Source organism: Choloepus didactylus, chromosome 1 (genome assembly GCF_015220235.1).
Source record: "Choloepus didactylus isolate mChoDid1 chromosome 1, mChoDid1.pri, whole genome shotgun sequence".
Taxonomy (NCBI): domain Eukaryota; kingdom Metazoa; phylum Chordata; class Mammalia; order Pilosa; family Megalonychidae; genus Choloepus; species Choloepus didactylus.
In genome coordinates this window covers 220,946,837-220,960,825 of record NC_051307.1, presented here as the reverse complement: position 1 = coordinate 220,960,825, position 13,989 = coordinate 220,946,837, and the positions used below count along the sequence as shown (strand labels likewise).

The following is a 13,989-nucleotide window of genomic DNA, read 5'->3' as shown; positions in this document are numbered from 1 at the left end:
AAGTCGGTATGAAGTGTGGAGAATGAGAAGTCATGGACACATCAACTCCACACTTACTAGAACTTTTAGTAGTTAATGCTATATCTTCATGTTTAATAGTGAAAAGCATTTACTCTGTCTACCAAAGCTCCAAGTCAAGAGCTTTTAGTATATCCTGTAAGCATAAAACAAGGGGAGGATACTTTTTTCCCCCCACTCAAATTCATCAAATAAAATTCCAAATTTTACTTCAAAAAACTAGTGGGCAATTATTTTCAATATTCCTTTAAAGAGTTAGACAGCAACTTATATTTATTGTTTTTGCAAATAATTTTTCTTTAAGAAACACAGGTATACAACCAAGATTAAAATGGCAAGCCATTTTAAGTTCACTTAAGAACCCAGATAACTGTATTCCAAACAGTATTTCTCAAGCTTTTCTTTTTCTTCAACTTATTTGAGGGACAAAACTCACAGCAGAGGCACAATACTATATTGATATAATGATGGGGTGGGGGGTATAGGTAGGATAACAAAGGGAAGGTATTTTCCTACTTCATCTACTCCCTGGTTGAGGATGTTAAATAAATTATAGTAGTTTTAAATAATAGTGCTGAAAGAAAGATGGGATTTTAAAAAGGCCACCATTAATCACAAAATACAGAGCAACTACCTTTTCTATTAGTTTTGATGGCACATAGGAACTAGGTTGAGGAGGAAGTGGAAGTCTTGATTCTAATCCCACTGGGGCACCTCACTAATTAGACCGCCTTCAGCAGTTCACTTGATCTGTTTCCTGTTTGGTAAAATAATGACAACACTGGTCCTACGACTTCTCAGGGTGCTCCAAGACTTAACTGAAAATTCACTCCTTCCTCTAAGTATTTATTGAGTGCCTACTATGTGCCAGGCCCTGATCTGAGGTGCGATAGTGAATAAAACAAATTCCTTGCCTTCATCTCAGTGGGGGTGGGATGTGAAGACACGTGAAAAATAAAGCACAAAAAGAAAGGTGGTCAGGGTGGGGGGTGGCATTAGAGGGTGTTCTATTATACAAAAGATGGTTGGGGAAGGCCTCTCTGGTAAGGTGACATTTTAGTAGAACTTGAAGAAAGTGAGTGAGTTGTCAGGGCTTCCCTAGCAAGAGACACAAGGGGAAAGGCTTGATACTGGAAGTGCTTGGCATATTTGAGAAACACAAGGTCAGTGTGGCTGGAATAGAGTGAGCTGGGGGAATAACGATGAGGTCCGAGAGGTGAGGTTAAGGGGTATGTAAGCAAAGATTTTGGCTCTCAAAGAGAGATGGAAAGCCTTTGGAAGGCTTTGAGCAGAAAGAATATCATGATCTGACTTTGTTTTAACAGGATCACTCTAGGTACAGTGCTGAGAACAGAAGAGATTACGGGGAGGCAAAGATGATAGGAGGGAGACTATTTCCATGGCAATTGCAATAATCCAGAAAAAATAGGATAGCTTAGACTGGGAGGATAGTGGTGGAAGTGGTACATCATCACAGTGTGGGTATATTTCAAAGGTAGAACAGCCAGGATTTTCTGATGGATTGGATATGAGGTGTGAAGAGAGGGGTCGAGGATAACCACAAGATTTTAAGTCAGAGTAAACAGAACAAAGGGGTTACCAATATAAGTGGGCTTGTTTTAGAATCTGAAGAGCATTATATAAAGTGATTATTGTATTAACTAGATTTATACCAGAGGGCAAATAGTCAACTGATTCCATTCTGCCATGACATATGGTTTTCATGATTTTTATCAAACTTTAATTCTGTAAGACTCACTAGTCAGAGGTCAATTTCAATCAGAAAAGGTTTTATTTTAAGAAACAATGACATCAGGTAAAAATGCAAAAAATTGTGCAATTATGGCAAAATGTTTAAAATATCTACACATTTGCCCCTGTAGGACTACAGTACTTACTACATACCTGAGCACTGAACACTGACTGCCATTTTTAATTGCTTTACATAGGGAATACAATTCCTTGCAGATCACATCCACTTTGAATCATGCACCAATGAAATCAACATGATGCTTAAACATCAACTTTGTAGGATAACAGACAAGATGGAAAATAAAAAATACAATTCCTAACTTCCCATAACATAGTTATACCAAGTCCAGTTTTCAATGTGTAAAAAAATATATAGGAAAGTGCTACATACATTCTTCAAATGTAAAAACAAAGTTAAAGTGAGACTGGCATAGGTTAGAACTCTATTTTAAATCTGTAAACCCATTGTGCCTTTTACTGTTCTCATTATACTATGCAAATGTAGCTTAATATCTAAACATAAACATATCACTAGTCTTCTCTTCTAGGACCTCTTCTGAAACAATTTTAAGAGGGGCAAAATATCCCAGCTATGTAATTTAAACAAATAGCTCTTCATACAAAATTCACAATATATTCTATTCCCATAGCAAATCCTAAGCCTTGGCTTTGACACACTATACTTAGATCATACCCTCCATATAAATTGTTATAACAAAAGGATCAACTGTTGTGCAGATCAACAGAATAAATCTGTAGAATTAACGCACAGTATATTGTACTCCTATATATCATACAGCACATATATATTGCTAACTCAATAGACTGTCATGTTTTCAAGTAATACATTCTTCTAAATAAATACAGAAGATTGTCCAAAAGTGGCAGGAAATCTTAGATATGCAATGAAGCTTACAAAAATAAATTACAGGAACACTTCTTGCAAAAGTTGGCTATTTTTTTCCCTCCTCTCAGCAATGCAACACTAAAGAATGTGTCAAAAAACTCACAGAAACAGCCCCAAAACAGCATGAAAATAAAAAGAAAACAACAGGAGATAATGAAAAACTGGGGAGGAAAATAAACATTATTGGTTGACAAAGTTTGTGAAGAGATGAAAGACACTATCAAGACCAATAAGCAACCATATATCCAGCTTTCTAAGACTAAATTTAAAAATGTTAATTCTATAAATGCTGTCCACTTTAAATTCAGCTTCAGAAAAAATCCCCTACTTGTAGAGGTCTATGACAAGCAATTTGGAAAGTTTCAGAAAAAACGAGGTATGTGATGCAAAGAGGCAATGTTTTAAATTTGTTTCACAGTATAGCATTATAATTTGTGCAAGATCTTTGAATACAAACCATGCCAGTTTGTTTTCTTTACAAGTTAAAATGTACTAGTAGTTAAGGACAGACTCCAGGCTATACTTACACCCTTTATCAAGTATTCTAAGCATAGTAAAAAATAAGTTACTGATTCAAATATCTGATTTACAGATTACAAATGAGTTGGTTTGTCTTTCCTGTTCCTAGCTGACTGTTAGAAATTCATCAGTTAAATATGAAAAGTGATTTGGTACCTGTAATGCTATGGTTCTATTCACTTACTCTTTTCCTTCTCACTCACCTTCAGTTAAGTACTCACCCTAGAACAAAGTTTCAATGGAAAAATAATATTCATCACTGTTAAATGCAAAAATGAAAAAAAAAATGAGGTTTTGTCATATGTAACTTAAAATCATTAAATTAGACCACTGCAGGAACTTTAAATTTCTGGGAAACTAAATTTTAAAAATAGGGGTAAAACTTCACATTATGTGTGCAGAAGAGAAATAAATAACCATTCACTGTACCTATGAGTGGATAGGTAGAGGATGGCAAGGAGGTCAGGCAACAAAATGGGTAGTTAGTGCAAACTGGGTGTAATGTTCTCTAACTCTTCTAAAACTGAGTCCAGTTAGACCAATACCTGGCTGTATCCCACTCTAAGTAGAAAATCTTACGAAATCACAGGAATTCAACAGGTATTGAACCTGTGGTCATGAAACTACCATAATAACTTGCAAGATAAGCATAGGCTCAGACAACTTAAAAATCTAACTACACACATGAACAAACTTATACTAGCACCAACCACCAGTGAATTTGAGCCCTTTTCAGGATATCAAAATGAGGAAGTTATTGACAGAAAACTGCTACTTCACAACATTAGCTTTAACTGAAAGTTACATAGGAAACATGAAACAATCAAACTAAAAGCTCATTCTGAGACTGATTTGTTTTTCCTTCAATCTACTAACAGAACACACTTAAATCTCAGTACACTTGAAGACAGTACCTAAAAAGATATATAAAAATATTAAAAATGAGGATCTAAGTTAGTGCTCCACCATGTCAGAGAGGTCACAGCTAAAGTAAACTCCTAGTGATACTGTCTCAGATTATTACCCGTATTTAAAATAAGGAGTCACATCAAACTAGTGTGAATGTTTCTACCAAGTAATACCCTATCTGCTCTTACAGGAGTGCATAGTTGTCTTGGTTCATCTGGTGTCTCGGTGACTATCACAAAATTCTAGAATACTATGATTACTTTTTTACCAGAAAAAAAAATGTTGATAATTGCACTTTATTACCTTGCTTTACTAAAATGAAAACATCACAAAGATGAAAACAAATCCCTCCCTAGGCTATAATCTTTAAGAGCACCCATTACCATGACAAAACTTGCTCAGCTTTCTTAAATACTGACAGCACTTCTTTGACTCATAAGGTAAGCTTTCTCAAGCATGAGATGCCAGTGAGCTTTCTAAGGCTTCCTGCTCATTAAAGAACTTTCTGAAGACATTGGGGATAGAGTTTAGCCACAGCACATTCAAAATGCCGGCCAAGGTCCCACAGTCGATCTGGGGTCTCATACACTTTCATCCACTGATCAGCAATGTCATCATATTGGTAAAGAGAATTTTTTCTACTGGTTCTGAAGACATGTTCTTCAACAGTCACTTGAGTCGCTCGAACAAACAAATGGAGTTTATTCTGGAAAAGTACCAGTTTTAGGTATGGATTTATGGACTGATCACATGGAAAATCTTTCTTGCGAGTCCATTTATTTAGTTCAATATCATAGGCCTCTACAGTAAACATACGTTGGTGATTTCCGCAGGTTCCAGCTATGTAGTAAATAGAGTCCTTGTATACAGCCGCTAAGCCCTGGATTCTAGGCACAGTCATGGGAGTTAAAAAACCCCAGTAGTCTTTGTGAGGCTCATAGAACAGGAAAAATTCTCCTAAAAAAAGAAAAAAAAAACATTTACATATTTGTTTTTTTTTGGTTATATATTGTCACTTCAATCAGCAAAGACTAATGAGTATAGTTTTCCAAATATTTCACTTTCTAAAACATTTTCTTTATACTCTACAGAAATGCATTAATATAAGGATACAAAATGCATTGGAATTTTTTCATGCCATGGCTCACCATATTACATAATGGCTGTCAATCTGAATTGGGTTGTAGGAGTTTACTTTGACTTAGTGGCAGAAAAATAGTCAAGAGTCTATTGGATAGTCTCCATTTTTCTAAAACTTCTTTTAGGTCAGCACACAGACACATACACACACACACACAGGCATTGTTTCTAATGGTTAGCCAGTAAGACCAAAAAACAAACAAACATATATATAGCTTCTTCATAAATAAGCCACTATGAATTTGTGTGCTAACTGTAGAGATTTGTAACTCTGGATCACTGATGCAAGTGTTTATGCTACTATAGTGTTGCTGTAATGCAGATAAATACTCCAAAAGTGGAGCAGAAAATGTGGCTTTAATAAGATAAACACACCCATGGTATGTGGAGTTGACTTTGAGTCTGTTTCTATTCTATTTTGATAACAAAAGAATGTGCTGAGTCAGAATGACAATATGAAAATATCCGAAGGACTTAATCTAGAGAATATTTACCAGTTTTGCTAATTATAATATTTGCTAATTAAAAAATCCTAGTCATAAAAGATTTGAACCATTTATGACTCAATAGCCACAGACAGGACAAAGTAAGCTTTGCCTATCCATGTCAAGTTTATGTAAAAAAGCTTTCAGATTTGAAATACCTGCTTCTAAATTGAGCTTCCCCTTGAAAACTATCCTGAATTAGGTTTACTTATCTCCAAAGTCAACCACCTATTTAATAATATTGACACTTTAACTTCAATTTTACTTTAAAATAACCTGTTGAGCCCCGTTTTGGTTTGCATATTACCTGCCCTTATTGACTAACTTTTAACAGGATTCCTAATAAAGACTTTCTCAAGTATACTAACCCTCTACAAATTTCTTATAGAAAGGCAACATGACCCAAAAAAATTGATTTTTAAAATCTAAAGTCCTCTTTAATGAATTAAAACCATTGATGGGTAATTGAGAAAACCCTCAGGGCCTCAGATTCCACTTATATAAAATATAACCTCAGATTAAACAATGTTAATTCCTATCATGAAATTCTATTAATTAATTGCTATTTTGCTTTAATACTTACATTAATACACAGCCCTTTACCTTCCAGCTGGGAGTTTTATTACTAATTTTACCTCTATCTACTTACAGCACATATTGCACAGGTTTTACATCCATTTTTATATTCCATTTTTCAGCAAGACCAATAAACCCAGCCTTGTCTCTACTTAATTAAAATAAAACACTAGAGAGTATTCCTCCTCCTGGAGAATTAACTTTACATTGAACTGAAAACAAATGAGTTCAGGCATATCTGGGAAATTTTAAGTCAAATAAAGGATTAGAGCAAAGAACATAATTAAAGAAACCAAACAATGGGATAAGAGCTAGAAAATTGTATCTTCAAGAATGCTGCTCCTTTTTCCTTGCTTTATTGAGACAGAGTAAGGAAAACATTTATATACAACCAGTTAAGGAGCACAAAAGAGGAATAAAGATATTGGTATTATCTATATTGCATTTAACATTGAAGCAGCTAAAATGTGTTAAGAAACTGAACACTGGGAAATATTAGCTATCACAAATGAGAACCTTGGGTCAAATGTCTTATCTATTCATACCCAGACACTCATTGCTGTACTACTCTATCATCTTTGCCAGATAGTTAAAAAAAAATTTTTTTTAAACCAACAAAAAAACACTAAATACATAAGAGAGCCCCTCTTACCTTAACAGTGGTAAAAGTACAAAAAAACTCAAAACAATGTATTACGGAAGGCAGTGTGAACTGCAGTGGGATTAAAATCTGAAGACAAATTTCAAAGTCTTTGTAATTAAGTTTTATAACCTTTGCAATCATAAGGCTTATATAAAATTCTTTGGTAACTGACTAGTATAACATTCATCTTTTTTTCTCTTTTAAACTAATCTACTAAGTTCCATAAGAAAAGCAGTTGCTACAAAATTTCTTGTTTATTACAGAACAAAAAAAAGTCATAGATCAACCTTGCTTTCTTGTTTAAAGCCTAAAATAGTCCTCTGAAATAGTGGTTCGCCAAAAGCACTGAATTCTTTATTAATGAAAGTTTTCAAAAATAATTATTCCATATGATATCAAAACACAGCAAGAACACAAAAACTTACAGGATCATTTTAGTAACTTAAAAATACCTGCCCTTTTTTTTTTTTTCTTTTTTTTGGTCTTTATTTCTTTTCTGGAGTAATGAAAATGTTCTAAAAATTGAAAAAAAAATTAATTGTGGTGATGGATGCACAGCTGTATGATGGTACTGTGGGCAACTGATTGTGCACTTTGGATCTTTGGATAATTATATAGTATGTGAACAATCACAATAAAATTAAATTTTAAAAAAAGTTTATCTTTCTTTATAGGTTCTTTAAAGAACAGAATTTTGCCAATAGTTTATGATACAGAAGCCAGAGGTATTCCTCAATTAACAGGAGCAAACACTTTTTTCAGTATCTTTAAGGAAACCGCAACTTGACTTGTCACCCTTCCATGAAGAACTAAATCACTTAGGCACCTACCCTGTAAAACATAGATCTTCTCTTTGTACTCCACAGCATTGTGAAACTCCATTGCTACAGGCATTGCACAAACAGTCATCCAACAATTCTCTCTACTGTCGTAGCATTCCACAGATTTTAGTGAGTTTCTCCCATCACCTTCATAAACACGACCTCCAATTGCATACATTTTACCACAGCAGTACACCAGTTTGCAGCCTATTCTGGCTCGAAGCAAGGATGGTTTGGATAGCCATCTATTGGTGGAATGATCGTACATCCAGAAATCATTTTCTGCCTTATGGTCTATGGAGACCTCACTGCTGCTTGGTCTGTACCCACCTGCAATATAAATGTCATTATCTGGTGATATAAGAATCCCAACTTCTCTCAGGTCATTTGGTGGTTTGCATAGTTTAAACACTCTTCCTGTGACTATATCTAGACAAGGCACTGTTTGCTTCTTTCCTGAGTGTTTATGGGCAGCATCAAAACAAATGATCATTTCAGAAGCAGTCATTCCTAACCTCTGTGTACAGCCATTGGTATTAGATGGTCCCCTTTCTACACAGCTTTTGGCTATAGCCTGTGCAAACTGAGGTGGAATTTTCTCTATAAAAGTATCTTCCATCAGAGGAAAACGTATGCATTTGGCAAAAATTTCTGGAAGGTGCACTTCTCTTTCATTCTGTTCATGCTCAAACCACCTTATAATGCTTTCATAAACGTACTCTTCTCGGTCTACATTTAAATCATCACTGTCCAGTATACTTATAAGTTGGTCTTTCGTCAACTGGAGAAACTCTTGTTCTTTGGTTACACACAGAAACTTTTTACGAATGTATTCTTTTGATCGATCTCCGAGTTCCTGATGACCATAATGATCAGCAAAGATGAAAACCCCAATAGAGTTTTGTGGGTCCAAATGACTGATCATATACTTAGCACATTGGTCTTGAATTGAAGGAATCTGGAAGATGCTAGCTGCAGTGAACAAGGCTTGAACATTGGCTTCTGTTAAAATAACTCTGGAGGTATAGGCATAGTTCAATACTAAATCCATCGATTCGGCTTCAACACCGACTATTCGAACTTCTTTCTGAGTGCTTTCTGTAAGGCCGCTAGTGAACATGGATCTAAGAAGGAAAGAGTAGTTAGTATTATATTTTTAAAAAGAGAATTATAAAAATTACTGTGGCAAATTTTAAAAGGCATAAAGTTACAATACAGATTACCTTTTGAAACTGAATGAATATTTCCTAATGTGTTTCCTGATATTCTGAACAGGGATAAAATTAATCTAGCAGAAGGATTTAGTCTGCCTAATTTCAAAAACTCTACTCATAGAGCCAGTCCACTCTGTGCCACCTCTAAGAAAAGGGGAGTATACCAAACTGAAACAGACCAAAAAGTAACACGGCATATTTCAGGGCATCTTATTTTAACTGGAGCCCCTATCCAGGTTTCTGGTCAAGTGGACTAAGGGTAATTGAGCTCTCAAATGGCCTAGGCTAGTCAGAAAATATAAGAATACTAAAAGATGTCAATATCATACATTAGCACAAAAAAAAGACTGATAAATTTTTTCATGTCCCAGTGGAAATTACAACTTCTGCCCAAAATATATCTTTAAAAATTTCATCTTAGAAAATCAAGATGTTCATCAGAAGTATATTTTCTCTATCTAGTCTTTTTTAAAACTATAAACTTTTGAATGCTTCCTTAATCATTATAAGGAATATAAAGAACATCACTTCACTTACACTTGGACATTTTGAAACCCTTTGTTTAAAATGATATATTTAATTTACTCAAAGTTAACATATTTTACCCATATATATCTGGACTCAAGATAAAGATTATGGTAGAGTTAACAGAATGCCTTCTTCTAAAAAAGCTTTACGAGTTAGTTGATTCTTGGGGGATAATAGTTTTTAAAATCCAAAATTTTACCTTTGAGACCAAACTTTTTTTAATTAAAATATCAGTACATTTCTTGGACTTTCTTGGGAAAAATATTAAGTAGCCAAAAACCTGGCTCTTTATTTAAGACTTAGTTAATTGCAAACATCACGTGTTTTTTTTAATAGTTCCTTTAAGGTTTCTTTCTAGGCTGCTGTTAAATATAAAAATCAAGTCAAAAGCTCTTTTATAAATCTTTTGAGGAAAGGGCTGTGTACTGTCTTTTTTTTTTTTTTTAATAAAAAAGACTTTTTGACAGCAGTTTTAGGTTTACAGAAAAATTGTATGGAAAGTACAGAGAGAGTTCCCATATACTCCCATACTATTTATTGTTGTTTTCAAGGTCCAGGATGCTTCAAAAATGTTTTCTGAAGAAATTTACCTAACATTGATGATAAGAGTTCAGATCCAGACCCCTACTTTTTATTTTTAAGTGCTATATGACAAAAAATATACTTAAATGGGAATTTTTCCAAATTTCCAAAATAATTATATGGAACTAATTTCAGCATGCAATATGAGAAATATTTTGAGGTATAAAAGGGTACAAAGACCCAGCTTGCTGCCCGGGTTAATCACCTTTGAGTCCTATTTTTACTTCTACAATATAATTTTAAGTTTAATATTACAGAGGATTTTTGATGGCTAAAAACTAGCTGCTCCTACATAAGAGGTGGTTTTCACTTCAGGTGCCCGAGGAAGAAACCATACAGCTACCAATTAAAGAGAAAAATAAAGCCTTTCATTAGGCAGAGTTTAACTCCCAAGGAGAACATTACCACGTATCCCTTTATCAATGGAACTACTACTGATTTGAATAGGCTGGTCACACACTGAAGCAGTCTGACACTTGATGAGTGCTCCTCTGTTCCAATAAATTATTTATGTATATTTTATACGAGGTGAAAGTACTTCCTCAAACAAAATCCCAAGTAGCCACAAGTTTATAATAAATCATACACATTTTAATTTTGACAAGTCACTGGGATCATAAAACAGCCATGCCAGCTATTGTAATTCTTCCATCAGTGATGCAAGACTTAGAAATTATTAAGTATGACTTTCTGTATCCCAAATAAGAAACAGCACTGGTGCCAAGAAACTTCTGTTAACAAAAAACTAGCAAGAGATAAGAATGTAATCCTAAATTTTCTAATCAAGAATCTTCATTTGAATTCACGTATCTAATTAAGAATATCTATTGTAGCATATGTCTTTTAAGGGATTTATCTAGGTCTTCAAAACTAATTTATAGTATGAAATTTAAATAATATAATCCAGAATATAAAATTTCAATAAGATATAAACATTTTTACTTTGACGTTTCAATGTTTTTGTCTTTTGATTTTTTACTATTCAAATCTAATATACAATAAAAACTTTTCAAAGGCAACTTTAAAGAGAATCCACTTTACCCACTCTTGTTCCTTAGACATAACCTGACTAAGAACCGTAGCTCTGCAATCAAATCCTTCCTCTGCCACTTACTAGTTAAGTAGATGATTTAGACAGGTCATTTTACCTCTGTGAGTCTCAGTTTTTTCATTTGTAAAATGCGGATAACAACTATGCAAAGATAAGATTATAAAGATCATATAAGGTAATACACGTAAAGCAAGTTTAGCCCAGGGCTTGATAAATAGTATGATGTATATTTACACCCATAAACAATCTAACCATATCTAATTAATAGCTTGGATAAGTGAAATCTCACCACTAGTTTTCATTACCAGGCTAAACTTCATACCTCTGGGTATGAATTTCATCTTTTTGCTTTCCAGCTCACTGTCTTGTGATAGTTAATAGTCCAATGACTTACCCTAGGCAAGTCTAAATGGTTACATCACAAGCAGACCGAAGTGACTATATTTAACCTAGTATTCTGAGAAAGAGGAACTAGAAACTCCTGTGGGGAACACTACACTGCCATGTGCCCTGTAAAGTAAGCGCCTTCAAAATGGAAATCATATTTAGGGTGAGGTTTGGATAATGATTTCACTAGTCATTCATGCATCACTTTGTAATAGTGAAAGACTTTAAAAACATAAGCACTTGAGAAACAAGAAAAAAAAGTTAAAACTCAAACAGCAAACTGCCTTTATTGCTAATCTTTTCTTAGAGTATGAAATTATTCTTTAGACCCAAGTTTTGAAATTTTACATTTCCAAGTTTTATGATACACAAAAACTAGTATAAATGAAAATGGAAACTTAGCTTAACAATACTCCTGGAAATATTGGAAATAATCACCAGTCTGGGGCCTAAGGCAAACAGAAACAATATTTCATTCATTTTTATTCCACTGCTTTTACCCCTATGGCACTGAAACAATATACTGACAAGTAATTTGTTTTTAAAAGAAGACTCTCATGTTTTGAGTTGTATGCACTAAAGAAATATACTTTTTGCAACAAACTCTAGGCAACACTGTCCATTAGAACTTTTAATGATGGAAATGTCCTGTATCTGCACTGCCCAAAATGGGAGCCATTAATCACTTGTGACTAATGAGCACTTAACAGTGTAGATGAGAAACTGCATTTCAAATTTTATTTAATGTTAAATAATTTGAATTTAAATAGCCACATGTGGTTAGTGGCCGCCATGTTGGGCAGAGCAATTCTAGATTTTCCAGTCATTTACTTAAAACAACCAAACAAAACACAGGTGCCGCAACTTAAAAAAATCAACTACCTGAATTCTAGAAGAATCCCTTCGGTCAAAAACAAGGCCATGTTAATAAGGTTGGGCTTGTTAACTACTTACTCTTCAGGAAACAAACTCACTGATTTTATTCATTGTTGCTTCAGCATAATAACCGAGAGGACGATACTGAGGGGGAAAGGGAGCTCGGTGTGGATACCAACAGAAGTTTCTACCATCATCATACCTGAAGTAGGGGCTGATTGCAGCAAGAACGTTTCTATGACAGGAAAATGTTTTCCCATGATCCACTTCCACTACAATGTCTGTCAACTGTCCTTCATCGTACATTGTTTTGAGTTGCTTAAGAATACTGCAAGCATGGAAGGCGTCCATGGCTTCGTAGGCTGTGTCTGAAGATGAAATCCCATTCGGTGTTGGGGAAGATTTACTTAAATCTAGGAGAAAAATCGTACAACCAGAAGTTCCAAGCCACTTAACGGCGTCGCGGGGTTTTTGTTTGCTTGGCTCCCCCCACCCCACCCCCTACAAAAATACATATACTTATATACCACCACCTCAGGGGACAGCGAGGAAGGATCTGAGAGACTGAGAAGGAGCAGAGAGCGAGCTGCCGAGCAAGTTCAAAGGCCAGCCTGCTCCTCCCTGAGCCCGGCGACTCCGACGCTCCACACTCGCAGAGAGACCGTGCTAGCCGGGGAAGCGAGGTGTCTGCGGACACTTCACCGAGAGCCGGACGTCCCAGCTGGGAGCCGAGGGCAGGAGCCTCACGAGGGAGGCTCAGCGGACGGCGGCCGCCGGTGCCCCTTCAACCGCCTCGGGAACCGGTCGGCGCGGCGGCGGGTACCAGGACTCCCCATCCCTGCGCAGCCGGACCGAGCACCGCCCTCCACGCCATCCATCCTCCCTCCCCTCTGCCCCCTCGTCCTCCTCTCCATCCATCTCTCCAGCAGCCCGGCTCCTCATCGCCGCCGCCTCCTCAGCTCGCAGCCTGTGGCTGGTCCCCAGCACCATCTTCCACCAAACCTCCCTAGCCGCTACAAGACCCACCTGCCGACGCGGCCATTTCTCAACGCGGCCAGGGATCCAGCTATTTAAAGAGGAAATGTCATTTCTCTTCCCTCTCTCCCCGGTTCCGGCTCTTCTAAGCTCCCCCTAGCCACTGGGGGTTGGTTATGCAGCCGGCTCCGCCCCCAGGCTTCGAATTCTGCACGCCGAGTGGTCGAGATGCGCGCAAGTCTGCCTCGGGAAATGTAGTTCTGTTGCCCTCTCTCCCGCGTGGTCGCTGTCGGAAGGAGGCCCAAGTCTGGTGCTCCTATTGGCTGTTTCGGGCAGCGGTGGAGAGCTGGGAGCACGCCAACCCATGTTCGCCGAGCGCGCGGTGCCTGCGGGGAGAAGTAGTCTTCTGGCTGAGGAGAACTGTCATTCTGAGGGGCTAGGGTAGGGAAAGCTCTTGAAGTACGAATTTTCCCGTTTTAGGCCTCTCTCCTGGCCTTGGCTCGTTTTTTACCTTGTTCATTCCCCAAACCTCCTGCAATAACTAGCTTCCGATGGGAAAGCATGCTCTGCATGAGGGCTGTGAAACCAGAAAAAATTGGAAATAGA

At 36.6% G+C, this 13,989-nt stretch overlaps 1 protein-coding gene across 1 annotated transcript; it reads right to left on the bottom strand.

The window, feature by feature from the left end:
- Positions 1-1,787: 1,787 nt before the first annotated feature.
- Positions 1,788-13,516, bottom strand: KBTBD8 (kelch repeat and BTB domain containing 8). The gene is made up of 4 exons (XM_037800002.1): positions 13,435-13,516; positions 12,611-12,821; positions 7,780-8,894; positions 1,788-5,062 (listed from the first exon to the last, which is right to left on the bottom strand). The coding sequence occupies exons 1-4, from the start codon at positions 13,448-13,450 to the stop codon at positions 4,599-4,601; spliced, it is 1,806 nt and encodes a 601-aa protein (XP_037655930.1). The 5' UTR covers positions 13,451-13,516; the 3' UTR covers positions 1,788-4,598.
- Positions 13,517-13,989: the final 473 nt, after the last annotated feature.

Coding starts and splice junctions, on each gene's coding strand:
- KBTBD8 (XM_037800002.1), bottom strand. Junction 8,895..12,610: donor GCAATCAGCCCCTACTTCAG/GTATGATGATGG, acceptor TTTCCTTCTTAG/ATCCATGTTCACTAGCGGCC. Junction 5,063..7,779: donor GAAGATCTATGTTTTACAGG/GTAGGTGCCTAA, acceptor TTCTTTTTTTAG/GAGAATTTTTCCTGTTCTAT.